Source organism: Gallus gallus, chromosome 5 (assembly GCF_016699485.2).
Source record: "Gallus gallus isolate bGalGal1 chromosome 5, bGalGal1.mat.broiler.GRCg7b, whole genome shotgun sequence".
NCBI lineage: Eukaryota > Metazoa > Chordata > Aves > Galliformes > Phasianidae > Gallus > Gallus gallus.
In genome coordinates this window covers 57861522-57885432 of record NC_052536.1, presented here as the reverse complement: position 1 = coordinate 57885432, position 23911 = coordinate 57861522, and the positions used below count along the sequence as shown (strand labels likewise).

Below are 23911 nucleotides of genomic sequence, written 5' to 3'. Positions count from 1 at the left end.
GGCACTGCTGGAGGGATCCCATGGGGAACAGCCCAACCCCTCCCCACCTTGGGATGGAAACAGAAGACCTTTGAGATCCCTTCCGACTCAACCCATTCTATGATGACTTGAGTTGGGTGGGTTGGGTTGGGTTGGATGGAGGCAGGCTGGATGGTGGGGCTGGGGGGGCTGTGAGGTGCCTTCCAACCCAACCACGCTCTGATCCTATGTTCCTATGGTTCTTGAAACCACCAACCATGCATCCAGAGCAAGCAGGGCTGAGGCACACCCCTTATCCATACCCCAGTGGTCACCCCAGTGCCCGCTGGTCCCCAGAACCCAACAATATGCAGTGGTGCCGACCAGCTTCCCGTGGGCACGTCGCTTTCTGCCACACACATCTTCATTGCTGTGTTTTTCGAGTTCCCTTCGGTAACAGGAACTTCGTCAAGGAAATATGCTGAAGGCAAACTCCAGCGCTGGGTGAGCTGCGGTTTGTGACAGCACCTTCACTTCCGACGTGCCGGCTTGGTTCGGCCCCCCAGCAGAGCCCTATGGGTCACTGAGTCCAACTCAGCTCTGCTCAGGACCTCAACAAATCGGACGGTAAATGCTGGGCGAGCGGTGCCAACCCACGGGGCAAAGCATTACGAGCAGCAGTGCTCCCATGGGGGGCTGCTCCCAACCTCCCACTGCTGCTCCATACCGCAGCTCGGGCACTCCTGGAGCCCGTTTTCCTGGCACTAATGGAGCCTTAAATACCCACGTGGGCTTCAGGCTCAACCAGCAGTTGCCTCTGATGGGATATTTTTGCAATCACAGGAAAATCGCCGGGTTTGTTGGTCTGTTTTTCCTGATCTCCACGGCAGGAACGCACCACTTGGTGGTACAGCCTGTCCATTTCTTGGGAAGCATTTGTTTTCCTCCTCTCACTTCCGTGTTTCTCTCCAGGATAACGAGGAGCACATGTCCTCCCGGGGCTGCTGGCATGGCTTTCCCTGGGAGCAGCCTCGCAGGGCTGTCCCACTTGGAGGAGAGCCCCGGGCTTGTCGGAGCGCTGCAGGAATCCCACAGAAACCCCGGGGCCGTGCATTGCATTGCATTGCACACTGCAGCCTGCCCAAACACGTGGGGAGGGGCTGAAAAACACGTCCGGGCAATGGAATGGGACACGGACACTGCTGGGAAATGAGCTCTGGCAGCGCCGTGCCTGGATGGTGAGAGCTGGGAGAGAAAGAATAGGCTGAGCTGCGGGGCAGAGGGGCGGGCGGGGATGGATGGGCACAGAGGGACACGGTGACCATGGCAGCACTGCCACAGGTCACCTCCAGCAGCACCGCGCCGTGTTCACACGGCTTTCTTCTTCCAAATGCAATATCGGTTTGACAACAAAAGTAAACAGCGCGCGGAGCTGGCGGGGCACGGCTGCACCTTGCAGGGCTGGATAAACACAGGAAGAAGTACGGCCCCGTCTGCTCCAAGGGCGCCGTGTGGATGGGGATGGTGGCTGCCGTCATCTTTTGTCCTAACCTTGTCACTGGAGGCAGCACCCGGAGGGGAAATGGGGCTCTCACTGGGATGATGGTTTGCTTGCACGCTGCAGCACTGCGTGATCCATCCGAGGCTCTGCTTCTTCTCTCCATAGCTGCTCTTATTAACGGGCTCATCATAAATACTGGATTAAAATCATTGCTGTGAGATGGGCACCGTCTGAGCAGCACAAACACAGCGTCAGTGCCGGGGGGAGCCCTGAGCTCAGGTGGGACCGGGATGGTGCACCCATCCTGAGCCCTGCAGCACCACGGGGACAGCTCAGGGCCAGCCCAGGGCTATCTCGGGGACACCCTGGGGATACCCTGGGTACAGCCTGAGGACAGCCTGAGGACAACCTGTGTACGGCTCAGGGACAGCTCGGAGACATCTCAGGGGCATCTTGGGGACACCATGGGTACGCCTTAGAAACACTCTGGGTACAGCCTGGGGACAACTGGGGGACACCCTGGGTACAGTTTGGGCACATCTTGGGGGCACCTTGCGTACATCTTGGGGACACCCTGGGTAAAGCTTGAGGATAATCCAGGGACACCCTCGGGCAGCTCCCAGGGATAACCCATAGGCACGAGGTGATGGTGCCGGGCTCCAAACTGCCTTTATTCCACACGGGGTGGCACACGTCCCTCCTCCCAGCACGTCCCCGTGGCACCGCCCCATGGCACAGCAGCACCCCAAAGCCACGCGTCAACGACCCCTACGCGCTTCCCCAGCGCCGGGTGCTGCCCACACCTCACAAAGCGCTGCTGCACGGCAGCATTCACAGTTCTGCAGGCACCCCCCAGGGTTCCTATCCCGGGGTCGGGGCACACCGCTGCCCGCTCTCCGTCACCATCCGGGCTCTGTCACTCATGAGTCCCCGAGGCCGACGGCTCTCTCCTGGCTCCCCCATCTCCTCCAGCACTGCGCTCAGGGGAAGACGAGCTGCGGGGTGCCCGGCCCACGCCATCCCAGGGGACAGAACTGCCCGTCCCCCCCCGGCCCCGTGCTCTTCAGTGTGGCCCGGCGGGAGCCCAGGCGGCGGCACAGGCGGCGCACAAAGAGGCGGAAGACGGAGGTGCGGAAGATGATGAAGACCCAGGGGTCCACGATGGAGTTGACGGAGAGGAAGCGCAGAGCGCTGAGGTCGGCGTCCTCGTTGAAGTCGGCTGCAAATGCCCCCACGTAGGCACGGACCTGGGAAAAATAAAGCAAATATGAGAGATGGAGCACCATAGGAACCGTCCTGGGATTTGGGGACAGCCTGGCAACAGCTGGGGGACAGTTCGGGGACAGCTGAGGCACGGTTTGGAGACACCCCGGGGACAGTCTGGGGACAACCTGGGGACAGTTTGGGGACAATGCGGGGACAACCTGGGAACACTCCAGGGATAATTTGAGGACACCCCAGAAGAGTTTGGTGACAACTTGGGGACACCTCAGAGATGGCCTGGGGACACTCTGGGGACACCCTGTGGACGACCTGAGGACAGCTTGAGGATGTCCCAGGGACAGCTTGGGGACAACTCGGACACAGCTCAGGAACACCCTGAGGACACCGTGGGAGAGCTCAGGAATAACTTGGGGACATTCCAAGGACACCCTGGGGACATCTTGGGGACACCCTGGCCCACCCCACCTGCGGGACACCCATCACCCCATGAAACAACAAAGGGAAATATTTGGGGAGTGCTTTCCCCAGGTGTGGTTGGAAGGGACCCAATGCCTCCGGGATGGGGTGTGTTGGGGAGCAGTGGGGGGGGTCATCGATAGGACTGACACAGTGACCCCCCCCCGGGATGGACAAAGCAGGGGGAGGTACTTCAAGGGGTGGAAGCAATGGGGTGACCTTCCCAGTATGTCTGGGGCAGGATGAGGGTGATGGGGGGGTTGTTAAAAAGGGGCTAAAGCATTGACTGCCCAGGGAGGGGGTGGCGGCGATGGGATAACCTGACCTCCTCCTCCAAAACGAGGTGATGGTGATGGGGGGGTTATTCCAAAGTGGTGAAAGTTATGACTTGATCCCTGCTTGACACCTCTGGGATGGGATGGGGTTTTATTCCATAGGAGTTAAAGCACCGAACGAGTGGATCGGACACGAGGTGGTGCTGGGGGTCTTCAGAGCGGGGGGGGGCTACACAGTAACCTGACCCTCTAGGATGGGACGGTGGAACGGAGTGGGGGAGAGGGCCGTTCCAAGGGGGTTAAAGCAAGGACCTGACTCCCTCTGACAGCTCTGGGATGGGGTGAGGATGATGGGGGGGGGTCATTAAAAGGGATTAAAGCAATGAGCTGAACCCCCTCCCCCTTGGCATCAATGGGACAGAGTGATGGTATGGGGGGGTTATTCCAAAGGGATAAAGCAATAATCCAACCCTCTGGGATGGGATGACTCTGGAGTGGGGGGCACTAAAGCAAGGAAGCCCCCTGACACCCTGAGGTGTGCATTGCGGTGCTGGGGGGCAAAGCAATGGCACGACCCCCTCCCCCTCTACCCCCTCCCCGGCACCCAGCTATGCCAAAGGGCTGGGACACAATGTGACCCCCTGCAGCAAGTGGGGACGGGGCTGCGCCGAGGAAGGGGGACAACCTGTAGGGAGGGACAGGCGGCTGAACACAAGCGGGGCGAGCGAGGTTTCACGTCGGGGGGGGCACAGCTGAGCCGAGACAATGGAAGCGATGAAGCGGGGGATTCCGGGGAGGAGGGGGGGTGGGGGGGGAGGGGGACACGCAGCGTACTCACGATGAGCGGCAGAGAGCAGACGGTGAAGAGGGCGGTCATGAGCCCCAGCAGCACCAGGTGGTCGAGCTCCTCCATGCGCGGCGCGGCCGGGCCGGGGGGCTGCGCTCCGCGCCGGGGCTGCCTGCGGGCCATGCCGTACAGCTGCCGCATGCTGCACACGTTGCACGTCGCGATGGCCAACACCAGCACGCCCAGCACGCTGGCGTACAGCACGGGGAAGCCGAGCTCTTTCGGCCCGCCGCCCGCCATGCGGATGAAGCACCACGTCCCGGGGCAGTACTGCATGGGAGCGCCGAAGCCGAGCAGCGGCAGCGCGCAGAACAGAGCGCACAGAGTCGCGCCCAGCGCGCACAGCATCGCTCCCCGGCGCCGGGTGACGTGCCGCCGGTAGAAGTAGGGGTGGCCCAGCGACAGCCAGCACTCGGTGGCCATGGCCAGCAGCAGCAGGGTGGGCGCCAGCCCGAAGAACGCCATCAGGAAGGCGAAGAGTTGGCACAGCGCTCCCGGCTCGCTTTCCCCGCGGCCGCCCGCTCCCAGCTCGCTCAGGCTGCGGTTGTAGGCGTAGGCGGCCAGCACGATGGGGCTGAGCAGGCACTTGCCCAGCAGGTCGGTGACCGCCAGCCCGCTCACCAGCACGTAGAAGGCGGAGACCCGCGGAGCGCGGCCGGCGGCGGAGCGGGAGCGCCGTCGGTGCTGCCCCAAGAGGAGTAAAGCCAGCACGTTGCCCAGCAGGCCGGCGGCGAACAGAGCCGAGCTGGGCACCACCGACTGCCCGCTGGCGATGAAGCGGCTCTCCCGGCAGCGGTACCCATCGGCCGCCATCCGCCCGCTGTGCGGCACCGCCGCGCGGAACGCCCCGGGAGGAGCGGCGGGAGGGGACGGGGAGCGGGGCGGGCACTGCGTGCACCCGGCCGGGGGAGGAGGGGGTGGGGGGAAACGGGGAATGGGGCTGAGGGTGGGGACCGGGGCTGCGGTGTAGGAGCCTGAGCTGAGGGGGAGGCGTGAGGGTCGCCGAGTCCCGCCGCTGCTGCTGGGGAGAACGGAGGGCTGAGCTCTATTGGGTGCGGGGTGGAGGGCAGGAGATGAGTCCCAGGGGGTTGTAGGTAAGGGGGGCAGAGATGAGTCCCGGGGGTTGTAGGGTGAGGGTTCAGGGCTGAGCTCCTGGGGGGCTATGGGGCAAAGGACATGGGCTGCATCCTAGGGGGGTTGTTGGTAAGGGGGCAGAGATGGGTCCCGGCGGCTTTGTGGGGTAGAGGGTAGGAGCTGAGTCCCGCTGGAGTTATGGATGGAGAATATGGCTGAACTCCTGGGAGGTTTATGGGGTAGAGGACTGGGGTTGTGCTCCCGAGGGAATACAGGTAAGGGTGACTTAGTCCTGGGGTGATTGATGGGGTGGAGGACAGGAGGGGAGTCCTAGGAAGGGGTCTGTAGGTAACGGTGTCAGAGCTGAGTCCAGAGGGGTTATAGAGCAGAGGGTAGCAGAGTCCCTGGGAGGTTACGGGTAAGGGATGTGAGGCTGAGCTCCTGGGGGAGTAATGGGGTAGAGGACGTGAGCTGAGTCCCGTGGGCATTATGGGAGTGGGTCACGGCTGGGTCCCAGAGGTGGTTATGGGTAGTATGGGAAGTTATGGGGTGTAGGGCTGGTGCTGAGCGCAGTCACTCCACTGGGGTAAGCACAGCTCCTGCCCTCACCCCATCACCCCTACCCACACCTTTCCCACCACACATGCTGCCATGGGGTGGTACCACTGCTCAGACCCTGTGGTGGCACTCCAGCCTCTCCAGCAGCGCGCAGCCACCCCGTAGGGCAGAAACCCCATAGCACCTCTTCCGAGCAGAGCAGCACTTCCTGGCAACGGCAGCGTGTGGCTCGCAGGGTGCATGTGATGGTGAATAAGCACCAATCTGCACCGTCTGCTTCTCAGCCCCCGCTGTGGTGCAGCACAGGAAAGCATCACTCTGACAGCAGGGCTGGGAGAGACAGTGAGCCGGGGTGGGCACTGCGTGGTGACATTGAGTGGAGGTGCATTCCCCATCAGACTGGGACCTGCCTTCAGCCATCAGCCCCTCTGGGACGGAGAGCAGAGGATCCAGAGAGCAGAGGGTCCAGCATGCAGAGCACGGCTTGCAAAGAGATGCGGTGTGGAACACTGATTTATGGTGGCAGCCCTTCCTCCTGGTCTTCCAGCCTTGGAATGCTCAGCTCTTGCAGATGGATATGTGTCAGTGTTTGGCTTGGCTGTGGGATGGTGGCATCAGCCCGGCACCGCCGTCATGATCATGAGTGCAGGACATCACCAGGCACAACACAACCCTCGGGTGGCCCAAGCGTCACCCTGTCACTGCTGAGAAGTTCCTCACTGGATGGACAGAGCCAAACTCAGCACAAATTTCTCACTTGGGGAGAGAGGAGGAAGAGAAACTTTGATGTAACACAGAGTAGGCACCACCCTAAAGGACATGGGGACACAGCACCAGAAGTGGGACAGCAATGGGGACCGCCTCCATCTGGGATGGAGAGGTGATTTTGGGGATCGTGTTGCCTCCCACTCCATCCCATCCCACTCCATTCCATCCCACTCCATCCCACCCCATCCCACCCCATCCCATCCCATCCCATCCCATCCCATCCCATCCCATCCCATCCATTATCACAACCTCAGACTCATCCCATTTCCCCCCCCCAAGGGCAGCATGCAGCCAGATGCTCCGTTTCAGCTCTTTGGGTGCATTCACTCTGACAGCAGCTGTTTGGGGTGGGAGGGAACAGTTTTGAGAAAGTCCCATCAGCACCGATGACGAAGCTCTGCTCTTCGTCACGCTTCCAATGTGGCCCTGCATTCCTGGTAGAGAAACAGAGGGGAAAAAAAGGGATGAAAACAACCCAAAGCGGAAGAAAACCGCGGCACGCCACAAAACCCCAGAGCCAAATGAGCTGGAAAAACTCAGAGCATCCGGGAGGAATGTCGGGGTCGGTTCCAAGGCTCACACCAACCCCACTGCCTGTCCCAAAGGGAGCCCCGGGGATCCGCCTCCCGCTTCTCCCCATCGGCGATTTCTCATCCTCCCACTTTGGGTTTGTTTTCTCGGTCTCCAAAGATCCCAAATCAGAGCCCATCTGCCCGGGAGGGTTCTGGCAGCGGTTGGGCGGTGAGCAGCTGTGTCGGCAGCGCGGTGGATGCTCACGTTGAGCAAACGCTGCCGGGATGGGGCGAGCACGACGCATCCCCACTGCTGCCCCATAGCCGGGAGCGTCTCGCAGCCCTCTGCTCCCCGCATACCCTTTATGTGGGGCAGGAGCGCTGCTCGTGGTGAGCTCACCTCGCTGCGGTGCCGCTCCGAGCACCGTCCCAGAGCCCACGGTGCAAATTGGGAGCGGCTCCGGGGGGTCCCTCTGCCCCCATCCCAATTCCCGGCCGTGCGGCTGTCCCCGTGCGCCTCGGGTCCCCGCGCCCCCACGGCTTCGTGACCGCACTGATGCTCTCTGAGCCATGGGTGACCATCGGGGGGGGGCTCCGATGAGCTGTTTGGGGTCGGGGACACCGAGTGTGTGGATGTGTCCGTGTGTCCCCGTGTCCGTGTGTCCGTGCGCGGGCAGCAGAGGGCAGCAGCACCGCGAGGGCGCGGGCACAGCACCGGCACCGCCCCGCGGGGCGCGGCTCTTTCTCCGCTTTCGTTTCCTCCCCTTTTCTCCGTTTTTCTTCTGTTTATTTTCTCTTTTTTTTTCTTCTTTATCTTTTTTTTCTTATTTCCTTTTTTCCTTTTTTTTCTTTTCTTCCCCCTTTTGCTTCTGTTTTTTTCCTCTTTCTTCTCCCTCCCCTCCCCTCCCCTCCCCTCCCCTCCCTTCCCCTTCCCTTCCCTTCCCTTCCCTTCCCTTCCCTTCCCTTCCCTTCCCTTCCCTTCCCTTCCCTTCCCTTCCCTTCCCTTCCCTTCCCTTCCCTTCCCTTCCCTTCCCTTCCCTTCCCTTCCCTTCCCTTCCCTCCCCTCCCCTCCCCTCCCCTCCCCTCCCCTCCCCTCCTCTCCCCTCCTTCTTCCTTCTTCCTTTTTAAAATTTAGTCTCTTTCTTTTCCTCTCTTATTTCACCCTTCCTCTCCACCCCATATCCCCCCCAGCCCATCCCCGCCCTGCCCACCCCCCGACCCCAGGCACGGCTGCTGACCCACAGCACACCGCTCTGATACCGCCCTGCCCGTCCCGCACCCGCTCGGCTCCACTTCTGCGTCCCCAAACGAGGACTCCGTTCCCCGCATCCCTGCGCCCTGCCGGCACTCGGGGACAGCGGCTCGGGGACAATGCGGTGGCACCGCAGCCAGGAAAATGTGGCTAAAGGCAGATTTGCTCGGAGAGAGGGGAGACAAAGGCAGGAAGCCGCTGACTGCACGGAGGGAGGCGGATTGCGGGGCTGCTCAAATGGAGCACACGGGGTCAGAGTGCCGAGGAGGCGATGGGATGGGATGGGGGTTTGGGGACATCCCGAGGGCTGCCAGCTCTGGTATGGGGCTATTTGGGCACGTGGTGCCGTGCTCAAAGGGCACCTCCCAGGGTGTGTGCAGCCCCGTTCCGCACGGTTGGGGCTGTGAATGCCCTGGAATAGGACCCCAAATCTGCAGGAGAGGGTCGAGGGGGGTAAAAACAGCCAGCACTTCTCAGTGCAGTGCAGCGCACACCCCCTGGGATGGCAGGGCACGGCCACGCCGATGTGCTGATTTTGTCCTGCACGCACAAATCTGGAGTGCAAACCCATCCAGGCAGCTCTGCTCAGCACCTGGAACCCCTCTGGTGGGGCGTCTGCAGGAGAGAGGACCAAATAATCTATGATTCTATTCTATAAGGACTGGGGATAACCTTGTGCTGCTCATCCGGCAGCTGCAGCCTCACATCAGTGTTCAGGAAGGAAGGAAGGAAGGAGAGCCCAAGAGGTGGAAATAATGAAAAATAAAAAAGAAAAAGCTTTTATCTACCTTTATGTCTTAAAATACATTCTAAAACCCAATGTGGTCACTGTGCGCTCCCAGGACAGCCTGATCCTCCGTGCCCAGGGATGGGATATCTCAGCTGGAGCACGTGGGCTTCACCCTGCAAAGGGGAACAACTGGAGGTGTGGGTGGAAACCTCCAGAGTGCAGACAGCCAGGAGTGGGCTGCGGGTGGGGGCAGGGCTGTCCTGGTGCTGCTGGGGGTCCTGGTGCTGCTGGAGGGGGTCTTGGGTGCTGGAGGGGGTCCTGGCAGCACAGGAGCACCGAGGAGGGGCTGAGTGATGAGATGAGCACAATTCTAAGCAGCAAGACCCAAATCGAGGAGAGCTGCTCCCAGAAGTGGGCACCCTGATGGCTGGTGCCGTGGCTGTGGCAAAGCAGAACTCGCAGCTCACGGCGTGGCCTGGAGGAAAGATGCTCTGAGGGTTCTGCCACCCGGATCCCGGCTCATCCCACACAGACGGCATCGCTGTGGCTGCAGGGACAGAGCTGTGCTTCCCAGGAGAGCTGTGCACTTCCTGCCGCTCCCTCCTCCCCACACACTCCATGGCCTCGATTGGAGGTTGCTGGGATTTCCTGCCCCACAGCCCCCAGCCCGGCCTTCCCCAGCCCTTCCCCTTCCCCTTCCTCAGTCCCCAGGCAGCGCTGGTTGGGCAGAGGGAGGTCGGGTGGATGTGGTGGGACTCAGCCCCTTCCTGCAGAGCATCCTCCAGCCCCGGCATATCTGGTTCTGCACAAGGCAGCAGCTGCTTGTTTCTCTTTTGTGCCCAGGCTATGTGGAGTGCTGACTCCCCACCAAGGGCTCAGCCACATGGAAGCTATTACAGGGATCGGTCACCATGAGCATCTCCTTCCCCACAGCGTGATATGGGTGTGAGCAGGTCAGCTCCATCCCTGTCCACAGCTTATCTCCGTCCTCATCCACAATCCTGTTCCCATCCCTCATTTCCCACCCTCAACTCCATCCCTTCCTCATCTTCATCCTCATTCCACACTCATCCCCATCTCATCCCCATCCCTGTCTCTGTCCCCATCTCTTTTATCCTGTTCCCAACTCTATCCCATCCCCATTCCCATCTCTGTCCCCATCCCTCTTATCACACCCCCATCTCCATCCCTATCCCCACCCCTTCCTCTGTTCCCACCCCTCTTATCCTATCCCCAACTCCCCCCCCATCCTCCCCCTATCCCCATCCCATCCCCACTGAGACAGGGAACACCCCCACACTGGGGCTCCCCTCCCAGGATGAGGGCACAGCTCCAGCTGCTTTCAGCTGCCTCTTTTTTATCCATAGGGGTTCCCAAGCAAGCTGTGCTGGTTTTGCCAAGGGGGGGGAAAGAAAAGTCCTTTTTAGCATCCTAAGGACTATGGGAGAAGCCTGGCAGCCCCCCGCCCCAATAGAGGAGCCCTGAGGGCCACGGACCCCTGGACACAGGACATCCCTGGCCAGGGGACAGAGGCACAGGTGGGGACCTTCTGGTGCCAGCTGCAGCCAATGGCATTTTCCCCTGTGAAATGTTCATCATACAAACAAAAGTGGACTTTCAGAGAGCAGAACTGCCAGCTGTGCCCAAATGTTCCTCTTGTCCATTTCTATCAGTTTCAGAAAGCGGTGTGGCTCTGTTGTGGGGTCAGAGAGCCCAACACTTAGGTCCTAAGTCAATTTTCTCCTTAAAAACACATTAGTAGCCAAATGTGAAACATCTGTGGACACCAGCTGCAAACCATCCCCTGTGGGTCTTGGGGAGATGAGGCTGAATTCGACCCCACTGCAGGGTTTGGGGTGTAGGGAGGGGAAGGGCTGGGGGTCTGCTGCCCCTCTGGGTGCTGTTTGGGTATCTCGGGGTGCATGGGAGCTCGGGGAGAAGCCCTCCCCTTGGCACCGGCAGCTGCTGGAAGGCTGTGGAGCACATCCAGCTGGCCCTGCTCGCTGCCTTAATGGTTTTCCACAGCCAAGGAGAGGCGTTCCCCTCCGGGTTGCTGACAGCGGGTCGGGATGCAGCCCGATGTCACCCCAAAGCTCTGGGATCTGCTCATCCCCGTGGGTGAGAGCTGCATGCAGGACACCGATTCTCGCCGCGACCTCTGGGGATGGGGGACCGCTACGACACAGCGCCACCCATGCCGTGGGGACAAACGGAGGGCGTCCCGCCGCCCTCCCGTCGGGGATTTCCCGTCGGGAGTGCCACGGATGCGCCGCCGGTCCCCTCTCCCAGTTATGCGCCCTCCCCGTTATCTGCCGTCCCCGCACGCCTCTCGGGACAGATGCAGCGCTGCGTTGGCCTCGGGCCAGGGAAGCGCTCCAGGGCGATGCGCGACATTTGTTTGTGCACTTCCAGCTTTTCCTCTCTCCCCCCCCGCAGCTCTCCTGGGGACACGGAGTCACGTTTCTGCCCGGCTGCGGGGAGCGAAGGGAAGAGAGAGGCCGGGGCCCCCGGGGCCCCCAGCTGGCGGCAATCCCGGCTCCGGGGGCGGCCCCGCGGTACCCGGCCCGGAGGGGGATGGGGGAAGAGGAGGAGAAGGGGGGGGGGCCGAGGGGGCGCACAACCCCAGGCCGGATTTTGGGGTAAGCCCCCATTGGTCGGCCCCGAGCTCGGGGGATCCAATGGCAGCGCGGCCGCGGTTTGAGCCCGCCCCGTCCCGTCCCGCCCTGCCGGCTCCGGTCCGTCCCGTCGGGGTCCGCTCGGCTCCGTTGCGCTGCGCGGGATGCGGGCGGCGGTGGCCGCGCTGGCGGCGGCCGCGGTAGCGGTGGCGGCTGCGCTGCCCCGAACGGAGCTGCTGCCCTACGGGGCGGCTCACGGCGACGGTCGGCTGCGGCACGGGGACGACGAGAGCTCTCCCGGAGTTGTCCTGCGGCCCCCGATGCGCCTCTACGGCCGCGCTGCCCGCCGCCTCTTCGTGAGTCCGCGCCCTCCGTCCGTTCCTCTCTGTCCTCCCGTCCTCCCGTCTCTATTCCTTCCATCAGTCCGTCGCTCCGTCCCTCCGTGCCTCCCTCCATCCCTCCGCCCCTCTGTCACTTCCTCCGTTCGGTCTGTCCCTCTCCTTCCATCTCTCTCTCCTTCCCTCCCTTCCCATCCCTCCCTCCATCCCTCCACCGCCCCCTTTCTCCCCGGCCCTTAACACCCACGTTCCCCATTCCCTCTTCCCCCAGCAGCCCTACACGTGTGTCTTTTCTGCACCCACACATTCCTACGCTCCTCTCATTCTTTCCATCCTCTGCCCACCCCACGCGTCTCATCCCCATCCATCCTCCAGGCCTTTCCCCTCCCTGCATCCCACCCAACCCTCCTCATGTAGGGAACAAGGAGCCCTTTTCCCCTTTCCCCCGCAGCTGTTCCCTGCCAGCAGCTGGCTCTGGCCTTGGAGCAGCCCGAGAGGTCTTTGTTTGGGGCCACGCGGCCTCGGGGCTGTCAGCGCTGTGCTGCTCAGGCTGACACGTGGGATGGAGGTGACAGCAGGAGTGCGGTGTCCCCTCCCCATCCCCCCACCCCCCTGTGTTGCTCTCCTCACAGGTGGGCACCAACGGGGTCATCTCCACCCAAGATTTCCCAGGTGAAACCCAGTACGTGGACGACGACTTCCCAACAGATTTCCCCGTCATTGCTCCCTTCCTGGCCGACCTCGACACCTCTGGGGGCAGAGGGGACATCTACTACAGGCAGGACCGTGCTCCAACCGTGCTGGAGTGGGCAGCAGGATACGTGCACGCTGGCTTTCCTGACACCGCCGGCACCTTTGTACCCAGCAGTGCCTTCATCGCCACCTGGGAGGACGTGGGAGCCCACGGGGAACCCCCCGGAAAGGTGGGGTTGGATACCCAGCGTTGGGTCAGGATCACAGAACCATCCAAGCGTGGGGTCATAGAATCGTGGACTGAGTTGGAAGGGACCTTCGGTGGTCATCTGGGATGGGTTTTCCTGGTGCAGCACCCAAAATGGGGAGGCAGAGCTTGTCCTCTCCGCTCTCGTTGGGTTTGTCTGTTGGCGCAGTGATGTTTTGGGGAGCGGTGTTGCGTTCCCCACCCCGGTGCTGATAAGGCTCCTGCGTGGGCAGATCCACAGCGCTGCCTTTCTGTGCTGGAGCTCTCTCCAGAAATGTGGGGTGGGAGCCAACGACCCACACGGTGACGGTAATGGTGACGCTGTGCCACCAGCAGCCCATCCCCGCACCGGGGCCCTTCAGCTGCGGAATGGGAACTGCTGCACGCAGGCGAGGAAGCCAGCGGGGTTTGGAAGGAAGCAGAGCACATTTTTTCCTCTTATTTAAAACTCGGGAAGGCAGCTGAAGAAATGCCATCGGAGGCCTCGCAGCGACCCTGCGGACGGCAGCAGTGCAGCCGCATTTTCTTTGCCTAATTGTTTTCTTCCTCTCCGAGCAGTTGGATCAGGGAGAGGAGCGGCTCGATGGAAACATTCCTTTCGGAGCACCAAAGTTCAGTTGGTGCATAACCAACCTTAGCAGAAATCACTGGGGATGTCCCCAAACCCCGCTTTTTTTCTCCCCGCTCTGTGCCACCCTGCAGCTCACGCTGCAGCTCGCACCAAGGATTTGCCTCTACTCTCTCTGTGTCACTCGATGCCGACGCATGGCTGTCCCCAAGGCCGATGCATCACCCCCCCATAATGCGTGGGGAAGGAATCCGCCCCGGGGGGGTCTCACCCCCGGCCTTTTGGCTGCCTCTGCAGGGTCTGAATGCCCGAGTGTGAGCTGACAACGGGGCTCTTTGTGCCCCTGCTGCTGTGCGTGTGCTCTGCACTGCAGCCCTGGGGGTGCTGCGGATTCTCCGCTGGCTAGTTAGGGTTGTGCTCGCCCCCGTGGCCTCTCCGCCTCGCTCAGGGCTGGCACGGCCCCAAGCCTATAGCACATGCCTATAGCACGACCATAGGGAAGGCAGGAGCAAGTGTGTGTTTTTTCCAGAGGAAACTGAGTGACATTTGTTCTCCCATAGGATGCAGCTGTGGGTTTCCCTGCAGTGCTGATGGGGAGGTGGAGGGGACTGCTGGGGTTGGGCAGGATGGAGAGATGGGGATGGGAGCAAAGGGCTTGCAGGTTCCTGGGGTGCAGCCAGTGGGCTGTCACCCCGCTGCATGGCAGCTCCAAGGAACCTCTCCTGGGAGGCGTCCGCAGGGCAACAAAGGGCTCTTTGGAAGAGGAGTTCTCCAGTTTGCGTGCGTTTTTGGGGTGCTATCATGTCTCCAGCTCCCTTTTTCAGAGGGTGCAGGGCATTCAGGATGCTCTGTTATGGGGTTCCCTATGATGCTGGGGACATGTGTAGTGGGTATGGTGGGTGTGGGTTGACAATCTTAGAGGCCTTTTCCAACCTTCATGATTCCATGAGTGGGTGTGGTGGGTATGGGTTGTTGGTTGGACTTGGCAATCTTGGAAGTCTTTTCCAACCTTAATGATTCCATGGTTCTATGATTCTGTGAGTGGGCATGGTGGGGATGGGTTGATGGTCAGACTCGATATTCCTGGTGGTCTCTTCCAGCCTCAATGATGCTATGATTGTATGTTCTGTCCATCCTGCCGGCAGCTCAACACCTTCCAAGCCATTCTAGCCTACAATGAGGAGGAAACGTATGCCATCTTCCTCTACCCCGAGGGTGGCCTCCAGTTCCTGGGCACGCGGCCCAAGGAGTCCTACAACGTGCAGCTGGAGCTGCCAGCCAGGGTGGGCTTCAGCCGTGGGGATGGCGATGATGGGAAGAGAGAGGGGCACTCATACAGCGTGGCCAGCAGCCAGCAGGAACTGCAGCGGCTCGAGCGGTGAGTGGGGACGGGGGACAGGGAGCAGCCCCATTCCTTGGAATAAGGGCTTGGGGACCTTCGGTGTGCCCACATCCCCTCCAGTTGCTACGTGTGTGTCTGTGCAGGGAGAGCAATGTGGGGGTGCCCGGAGTGTGGGTTTTCCGTGTGGGCACCCTGGAGAATGTGGAGCCAGGGGATGTCCCGGGTGCAGCGCTGAGTCCCGCGCCCCATGGCACTGATGACACCTCGGTGCCCACTGAGCTTTTGGCCCAACCTGGCTCAAGGACAACATCGCCGCATCCGCACCCTGCGCTGCTCAGCATCGTCCCTTCAGGGCTGCCCGCGTCCCCCCTGGGGCAGGAATGGAGCCCCAGGCTGCACTCCATTGGGGACGCCCCACAGGGCCACCCCGTGTCCTACAGCTCCGGGCAGCACGGTGTGGGCGTGGAGGAGGACGTGCACTTTAACACAAACGGTGAGAGGGGCCTTTTTGTTGCAAGCTCACCTCTTCCCAAGAGGGCACGGGTTGGCACTGCTGGTGCCCCACAAGCTTCCTGAGCCCGAACCGGGTGCCCAGGAGCTGTGGCATGGTGCCTGCAGGCAGTGAGCCCAGTGCTGGCTCTGTCCCCGTGTCCCCAACCCACCCTCTGCTTCTCCTCAGTGTTCACCTACAGCGCAGGCAGCAGGGAGACGTGTGCCCAGCACCACGGGCGCTGCTCCCCGCATGCCTTCTGCACCGACTACGCCACCGGGCTCTGCTGCCACTGCCGGGCCGCCTACTATGGCAATGGGCGACAGTGCCTGCCCGAAGGTACGTGGGGTGGGCAACGTGGAAGGGGTGTGGGGCACGGGGTTGGGTGGCCAATGCCAGGGTTGCTTTGTGTCTCCGTCCAGGGGCCGTACACCGCCTGAACGGGAAAGTGAGCGGCAGCCTGGTGGTGGGTCGGACGCCCGTCCGCTTCCAGGATGTCGACCTGCACGCCTACATCGTGGGCAGTGATGGCAGAGCCTACACAGCCATCAGTGGGGTGCCCGCGCCCGCCGCCCGCGCCCTGCTGCCCCTGCTGCCCCTCGGAGGGCTCTTCGGGTGGCTCTTTGCCCTTGAGGAGCCCGGCTCTGAGAACGGCTTCAGCATTACCGGTGAGCAGAGATGGAGGATGGGGGCTGTGGTATGGGGGATGAGTTTTTTCCCGTTGCTCTGATGGGTACAGCTCTTGGATTCGGCTCACTGTGTGTCGCAGGCTCTGCTGGGTGTGACAGAGAGGTTTGGGGGTGTGCTCCCTGCAGCGTTACAACCAAATCCTATACATTTCCCTTTCCTGCCCAGGTGCTGAGTTCACCCAGTACCTGGAGGTGACTTTCTACCCTGGAGAAGAGCAGGTGCGCATCACTCAGATGGCCGAAGGGCTGGGGGCAGACAATTACTTAAGCCTCAGGACCCACATTGAGGGCCAGGTGCCTTTTGTCCCAGAGAACACCAGTGTCCACATCGCTCCCTACAAGGAGCTCTACCACTACTCCAGCTCAGGTATGAGCCGTGCTCTGTGTATCCCATTTTTTTTTTTTTTTTATCCCTGTCTTTGGTTTCTCTTAGCTGTCTATATGTGTCCCATTTGGATCAGCCCCCACAAAGTTGTGAATGCCCCAGGTAGTTGGAAGTGGCTTTAAGATCCCTTCCAACCCAATCCAGCCCAGCCCTACCCAACCCAACCCAATCCAACTCAACTGTACCCAACCCTACTCAGCCCTACCCCATCCAACCGTACTCAATCCAGCTCAACTGTACCCAATCCAACCCAACCCTACTCAGCCCTACCCAGCCTTACCCAATCCAACTCAACCCTACCCAACTGACCCAACCCGTTCCATGACTCCGTGTGAATCTGTGATTCAAAACACCCCATCCCCATCACAACTTCCAACATCTAAGACAGCCACCAGCGCTGAAGCCCATTTTCTGGAGTTCCCTTTGCAGCCGTGACGTCCTCGGCTCACCGCGACTACGTCCTCACCTCGGGTTCCACCAACCAGACCCTGTCCTACCGCCTGCGCCAGAACATCACGGTGGTGGGCTGCCCACACGCCCGCGGCCGCCTGCCCACCGTCCAGCAGCTGAGCGTGGCACGTGCCTTTGCCCTCTACGATGGCCACGAGCAGGTCCTGCGCTACGCCCTCACCAGTCGCATCAGCTCATCGCGTGGTGAGCATGGGAGATGCCTGCGTCAGATGGAGTTAATTTTATCTCAGTGTTTTTTCCGTGCTCACCACCCTTTTTGCCGCTCAGGTGATGCTGAGGTGCCACCGGTGAACCCGTGCCATGATGGCACACATGCGTGCGAGGAGACGGCGCGCTGCCAGCCTGGCACGGGGCTGGGGTACACGTGCGAGTGTGCAGCCGGGTACCGTGGGGATGGACGGGGCTGCCAAGGTGAGGGGGGCTGTGTGCGTGCAGGGGGCTCGATGCACCCCTGTCATTTGGGGTGCTGGTCAGAAGAGCTGCTGGTGAATCATAAGGGAAACTGAGGCAGAGGTGCCGGGGAGTCCCAGAGGTAGTGGAGGGCTGGAGGTGACCAAGAAAGTAGGGATGGAGGAAGGGGCAGCCATGGGATGGGTACTTTGGGGCAGGATGGCCAAAGCACCCAGACCCCAAAACACCAAAACTGGGGGCTGTGTTGGGTGCCCCCCCACCACCACCGGGTGCCCGGTGTCTCTCCTTCCTGCAGATGTGGATGAGTGTGAGGAAGGCCTCGGCCAGTGCGGCCCTTTCTCTGTCTGCCTGAACGTGCTGGGCAGCTACCGCTGCGAGTGCCACAGCGGCTACCGGCCGGCCGAAGATGGGCACGGCTGTGTGTGTAAGTGCCAGTCTCACCATGTGGGGCACCGCCTCACCGACCCCAGCACCCCACGGGGCTCTCCCCATCCATCTTTGTGTCCCCACAGTGCCGACCCCTGCGGCTGACCCCTGTGAGGTTGGGAGGCACCCATGCGCTCCGAGGGACCGGGCGCGCTGCCTGCCCCGTGCCGGGGGTCAGCCTGCCTGCGAGTGCCTGCCCGGGTACGCCGGCGACGGCCGCGTCTGCTCCGGTACGGGCAGGATGGCCGGTGTGGCGGGGAGATGCTGGTTGTCCTGCCCCATCTGACCGTGTCCTGCCTTGCGTAGATGTGAATGAGTGCACCCTAAACCTGTGTCACCCTGCTGCCATCTGCTACAACACGCCGGGCTCATTCTCCTGCCAGTGCCAGCCCGGTTACGAAGGCGATGGCTTCCAGTGCACGCATGGTAAGGCTGCGGTGCGCATCCCCGTGCCTCAGCATGGAGTCCCCATCCTCACTGCTGGTGCTTTGGATTTGCCGGCAGCACAAAGCAGCACGCAGCGGTTGACGCCGTGTGAGCACGAGCAGCTGTACCCACGGACACCGGGACACGTGCCACAGTGTGATGAACAGGGCGGCTACCAGCCCCTGCAGTGCCACAGTGGCAGTGGGCACTGCTGGTGTGTGGACTCCTCGGGGCAGGAGATTGCTGGCACCAGGACAGCAGCGGGCAGCACGCCGCCACGCTGCGGGAACCCAGGTGGGTGCTGTCTTGCTGTGCTCAACGTGGGGAGATAAGGGGTCAGGTCCTTCAGCATCTCTATAGGATCAACTGAGCGGGTGGGGCTTGGATCCTTTGTCATTCTGTTGGCACCAACAGAGAGGATGAAAGCCGTGTCCTTTGGCATTTCATTGGCATTTCTATAGGATTAGCAGAGGGGATGCAGGTTGCATTTTATGGCATTTTGTTGGCATCTCCATTGGATTGATGGAGGGGATGGGGTTTGAGTCCTTTGGCATTTTGTTGACATCTCTATGGGATCGGTAGAGGAAAGGGGGATTGGATCCTTCAGCATTTTCTTGGCAAGTCTATGGAATTGGTGGAGGCAATGAGAGCTGCGTCCTTCGGCATTTCACTGGCATCTCTACGGGATTGGTGTAGATGGTGGGGTTCAGGTCATTTGTCATTTTGTTGGCATCTCTATGGGATCAGTGGAAAAAATGGGAGTCAGGTCCTTTGGCATTTTGTTGGCATCTCTTTTGGATTAGTGGAGGGGATGGGGGTTGATCCTTTGGCATTTTGTTGGCATCTCTGTGGGTTCGGCAGGCACGTAGGTGCTGGGGCAAAGCCTGGCAGCCTGCGTGGTTGTGCTGTGGGACAGAGGGGGCTGAGTCGGGGCTGAGCCCCTGCTGCCATCATGGCCTTGGCCAGCGGCAGAGTGGGACAGGGCAATTGGAGGGGACCCTTTGCAGGTGCTGCCAAATGGCTGTTTGGGCATCTCAGGAGCTCCCGAGTCATTAGGGCCCCCTGGCCCACAGGGTTATAGCAGCACGGGGTGCCCAGCTCCAAGCCGCCCCCTGGCCTCCCGTGTGCCGGAGGTGTTTCTCTGCCAGCAGGTTCCTCCCAGCAGCTGACGCCATGTGAGCACGAGCGGCTGTACCCACGGGCAGTGCCACCGGGCCCCTCACCCGTGGGCAACGGACACGTGCCACAGTGTGACGAGCAGGGCAACTATCGGCCCCTGCAGTGCCACGGCAGCACCGGGTATTGCTGGTGCGTGGACGGTGCGGGGCAGGAGATTGCCGGCACCAGGACAGCGCCGGGCAGCACGCCGCCGCGCTGCGGGAGCCCAGGTGGGTACCACGGGGCCGTCCTCCCCACGGCATCCCAGCCTCATCACTGGAGCACCCAGCAAGGAGCGGCAGCTCCAGTGAAGTCCCTGCACGTGGGCAGGCGGGTGACAGTCACCATTCCTGTGGCAGAGCCCTCGGAGCGTCCCCCGACCATGTGTGAGCGCTGGCGGCAGAGCCTGCTGGAGCACTACGGAGGCAGCCCCCGTGGCGACCAGTACGTGCCGCAGTGTGATGCACACGGCCACTTCACCCCGCTGCAGTGCCACGGGGACAGCGGGTACTGCTGGTGCGTGGACGAGAGCGGCAGGGAGATCCAAGGCACGCGCTCGGAGCCCGGCAGCCCCCCGCCATGTAAGAGCTCTGGGACCCCACACCCCGAGTGCCATCTGCCCCGATGCGCTCGGAGCCATCTCTCTCCTCGTCCCCTCCATGGTGTGCCCAGGTCTCCCCAGCGTCGCACCGCCCACCGTCCGGCCCTCGCCGCGTCCCGACGTGTCCCCGCCGGCCGCAGGGACCTTCCTGCTGTACGCCCAGGGCCAGCAGATCGGCTACCTGCCACTCAACGGCACGCGGCTGCAGAAGGAGGCAGCCAAGACCCTGCTCTCCCTGCATGTAAAGTATCGCAGGGCATGGGGTTGGAAAGGGGATGCGGGGCTGCTGGACGAGGTCACGGTGTGGGTTGGTGGCCAAGTAGCAGAACTCTCCAAGAATTCGCCTTTTTCCTTCCTCCGACTCCTGGGGGAATGTGTCCATTCCAGCCTGGCCAGCCTGATGGAGAGAAACTCCTCTGCACACTGGGAAGCAATACTCAGCTTGCCAAAAGCCCTCCCTTTCCCCATGCTGATGGTGATCCTCAGGCTGGCCTTGCTGGTGCAGAAATCTCTCCTCGAGTCCAAGGGTTTCAGCCCCAGCTGGACGTGGGTGTGCGCCTGCAGCAGCTGCTGGGAGCCCTGCTGCAGGGGTCAGTGGGAGGCTCACAGTGGGAGCCCAGAGGATTTTGCTGGGGGAAAGGGAGCCGAGCATCAGTGCCCATCGCCGCACCTCTCAGTGCGCCCCAGATGCTGGCTGGTGGGATGAGGGACCTACTGAGGATCCCGGCTGTGGTCCAGGCAGGATTTCACCATTGTCTCTTGCAACCCAGGGCTCCATCGTGGTAGGGATTGATTACGACTGCCGGGAGAAGACAATCTATTGGACTGACGTGGCGGGCCGAACCATCAGCAGGGCAAGCCTGGAGCCAGGCGCTGAGCCAGAGACCATTATCAACTCGGGTGTGTGCCCGCTACCCGCTCCGGGCCACCTCTGCTGGGTCCGTCCCAGACTGTCCCCACTGGGACTCTGGCTACGGGGCCGGCAGCGGACCAGGATCCGCGTGTCCCCATCACTGAGCACCTCACCCCTCCCGCAGGGCTCATCAGCCCCGAGGGGCTGGCAGTGGACCACCTCCGCAGAGCCATGTTCTGGACTGACAGCGGCCTGGATAAGATCGAGCGAGCGCAGCTGGACGGCTCGGAGCGACGGGTGCTCTTCGACACCGACCTCGTCAACCCTCGGGCCATCACCGTGGACCCCGTCCGAGGGTGAGACCCCACGTCTGGAGGTTTTGCAAGACTCTTTTAGGATGGCATTTGCCCAGTTTGCAACAGGAGTTGTATGTGGGGGAGTGCTTGGGGTGGGACTGGTCATGAGCGGGGCAGCTTACCGCTCCTTGCAGCCCCAAGACCCCATCCTGGCCCTGGCAGCAGCTCTCCTCCACTGCACACCCTGCAGGAAGGACTGGCTCCGTTCCCCCTCTCCCTCCTTTCATTTAATAACTCAGGGTTTGGCTAAACCTGCTGTTTCAGTGTCGGGATTAGTTTTAAAAGCTTTGAAACGCAGCGTTTGAAAACACAAGCTGTGCCCCTAGGGTGCTGTTGCAATACAGAATGTGCTACTCCTAAGGCTCACCCTCGTCTAGAAGCTGCAGTTTGGGTCGTAAACAAGTTTGACATCGTGCTGCTATTCTTTTAGTGATTTTCAGCTCAAATAAAGATCTATTCCAGGCAGCAGAAGGGAAAATGCAGGCCTCCCTCCTGATAAGAACCAGTGCTGTAGAGAAAGCCAGTGTTCTCTTCCTGTCCTATCTGTTGCGTGTCCTGTTTCGCTCACTACATAATTATCTCCCAAGCAACCTTTACTGGACGGATTGGAATCGAGAAGCACCAAAAATCGAAACTTCCACCGTCAGTGGAGCCAACAGGAGGGTGTTGGTGAACACGGACATCGGGCTGCCCAACGGCCTCACGTTCGACCCCTTCTCCAAGCTGCTGTGTTGGGCAGATGCAGGTAACTGCACCGAGGATGGACCGGAGGGCTCCACTAAGTGGGAAAAGCAGCTCTGTCTTTATCCCATTGGTACCTGAGCTCCACTCCATCCCCTTCCACTGTTCTGGTTGGAAAGACTTTAAGCGTGACTGAGCTGGGGGGATTTGCAGCTTCTGCATCCTTGGGCTGGGAAGCTGCTGCAAAATTAATGGATACAGTGAGTGTGTATTTGTGGTAACCCTCTTCTTGCTTTTGCCAAGGCACGAAGAAGCTGGAGTGCACGTTCCCTGACGGAGCAGGCAGGCGCATCATACACAACAACCTCAACTACCCCTTCAGCATCATTAGTTACGCCAGTCACTTCTACCACACCGACTGGAGACGGTAAGGGGGGAAAACCCACTCCAGCAGGGGAAAACAAGTGCTGCCACGGGCCTGAAACCTCACCAGAATCCTGGCCTCAGCCCTCTGCAGCGCCACGCTGGGCAGCAGCTGCTTGTAAAGCTTCCTTATTGCACAGAACAAACAGTTGTTTCTAAACAACTCCATCTTCCTGGGAGGGAAAGAAATACTGTGGTTGTTTTTTTTTTCTAACTAGAACTTGGCCCAAGGGTTTGAATCCAGATTAAGTGAAAGAAAAGATGCTGTCCTCAGTTGTTCCCTATCCCCACCACCAAAGGCATCGGGGTCATCAGGACCTCGCCTCTATTCCCGCTCCAGCTGGAAGCTCTCAAACTTCAGTCACATCTTAGCAAATTATAACAAACACTTAAGTGCTGGCCACACTTGGACGAGGCTCTCGGGGAGATAATCTCTCCTTGGAAGGCTGGCTCTGTGATTCTGCAGCAGCAGCGTGCTGAGGGAGCTGCACACGGAAGCCGTGGGGCATGTTTCTTTTGATTTGTTCTGCAGGTGTTCAGCCCTCTCTTTGTAGCTGCCTCTGTCCTTAACTGCACCTAGATGGGATATAACAGTTTTCCTCTCTCCACAGTGATGGTGTGATTGCTGTCAATAAAGAAACCGGCTCCTTCACCGACGAGTACCTTCCAGAGCACCGATCGCACCTCTATGGCATCACAGCAGTTTATCCCTACTGCCCTGGAGGTAAAACACAAGAAAACCCGACCCCTTTCTCTGGCCTGTTAGAGGGCAGATGAGCTCAAGAGCTCAATTTCTCTCTGCAGCAAGGAAATAGCAATGACAACTTCACACCTAAAAGGACCTCAGACCCAGCATACTGTCACTGCATACAAGGGAGGGGGAAGCCCTTCACTAAGGCCAATGAAGCAACCTTCCGTCCTGCAAAAGATTATGTGGTTCTGAAGTTATACCTCAGGTCTTTACTACTGTATTTTTTTTTTTAAAGCGAGAAATATTGATAAGAGAAGAAATGGTCCTGTGAATCTTAAGGCCATTACTCTAACTCTTGCTTATGCAAGCAAATTTCAAGTGTAGTTTTCTTACTCAAATGCTTTACGTTATTGGAAGAAGAATGGGTTGATTTTTAATGGTATGACAATCTGACCATCAGGTCCTTTTATCCAAAACTAAGCACAGATGGGAAGTTTGGGATGCAGTATCACGTCAGATCTAAGTGACCTACAGCCCTGCAGCCAACCGTGCATGTTCAGAAGTGTGCAGAACAGTTCTGTGATACAGCAAAGGTGCTGAAGCTTTTCCAGAAGACAGTTCTGTATTTTCAACACTGCCTCAATGCATGTCTTTTAGTATTTATATTAGAAGAATATGCTAGAAGAATTGATCTGTTCATGCTTGTTGGTCCCCCAAGTGCCTTCATAGACCTACCCACCATAGACCAATACATGTTCAGAAATACACTAAGTTGTTATGCTTCACTTTTTCTAGGTTATTTCATTAATTGAATAAAATGGTTATGTTTCCTTTTGGATTTAGTTTTTAAATGTTTCAGTCATAGGGCAGACTGCAGAGAAGCAGCAAGCAA

At 60.1% G+C, this 23911-nt stretch overlaps 2 protein-coding genes across 3 annotated transcripts; one reads left to right on the top strand and one right to left on the bottom strand.

Moving 5' to 3' along the window:
• Positions 1–2103: 2103 nt before the first annotated feature.
• LOC107051813 (prostaglandin D2 receptor-like) lies at positions 2104–5100 on the bottom strand. The gene is made up of 2 exons (XM_015276771.4): positions 4253–5100; positions 2104–2706 (listed from the first exon to the last, which is right to left on the bottom strand). Exons 1-2 carry the CDS (start codon positions 5072–5074, stop codon positions 2440–2442), a joined length of 1089 nt encoding a protein of 362 aa, XP_015132257.1. The 5' UTR covers positions 5075–5100; the 3' UTR covers positions 2104–2439.
• A 6780-nt stretch (positions 5101–11880) lies between these two features.
• Positions 11881–23857, top strand: NID2 (nidogen 2). 2 transcript variants are annotated; one of them, XM_015276769.4, is made up of 22 exons: positions 11881–12126; positions 12741–13031; positions 14762–14994; positions 15102–15451; positions 15638–15787; positions 15871–16116; positions 16304–16504; positions 16952–17176; positions 17261–17404; positions 17700–17828; positions 17917–18060; positions 18137–18256; positions 18335–18550; positions 19408–19644; positions 19774–19995; positions 20087–20256; positions 20786–20915; positions 21053–21224; positions 21812–21969; positions 22209–22332; positions 22940–23052; positions 23133–23857. In XM_015276769.4, exons 1-22 carry the CDS (start codon positions 11935–11937, stop codon positions 23141–23143), a joined length of 3978 nt encoding a protein of 1325 aa, XP_015132255.2. In that variant the 5' UTR covers positions 11881–11934; the 3' UTR covers positions 23144–23857. The 2 variants fall into 2 exon arrangements, with proteins under 2 accessions (XP_015132255.2, XP_040557760.1); XM_040701826.2 differs by lacking the exon at positions 19408–19644.
• Positions 23858–23911: the final 54 nt, after the last annotated feature.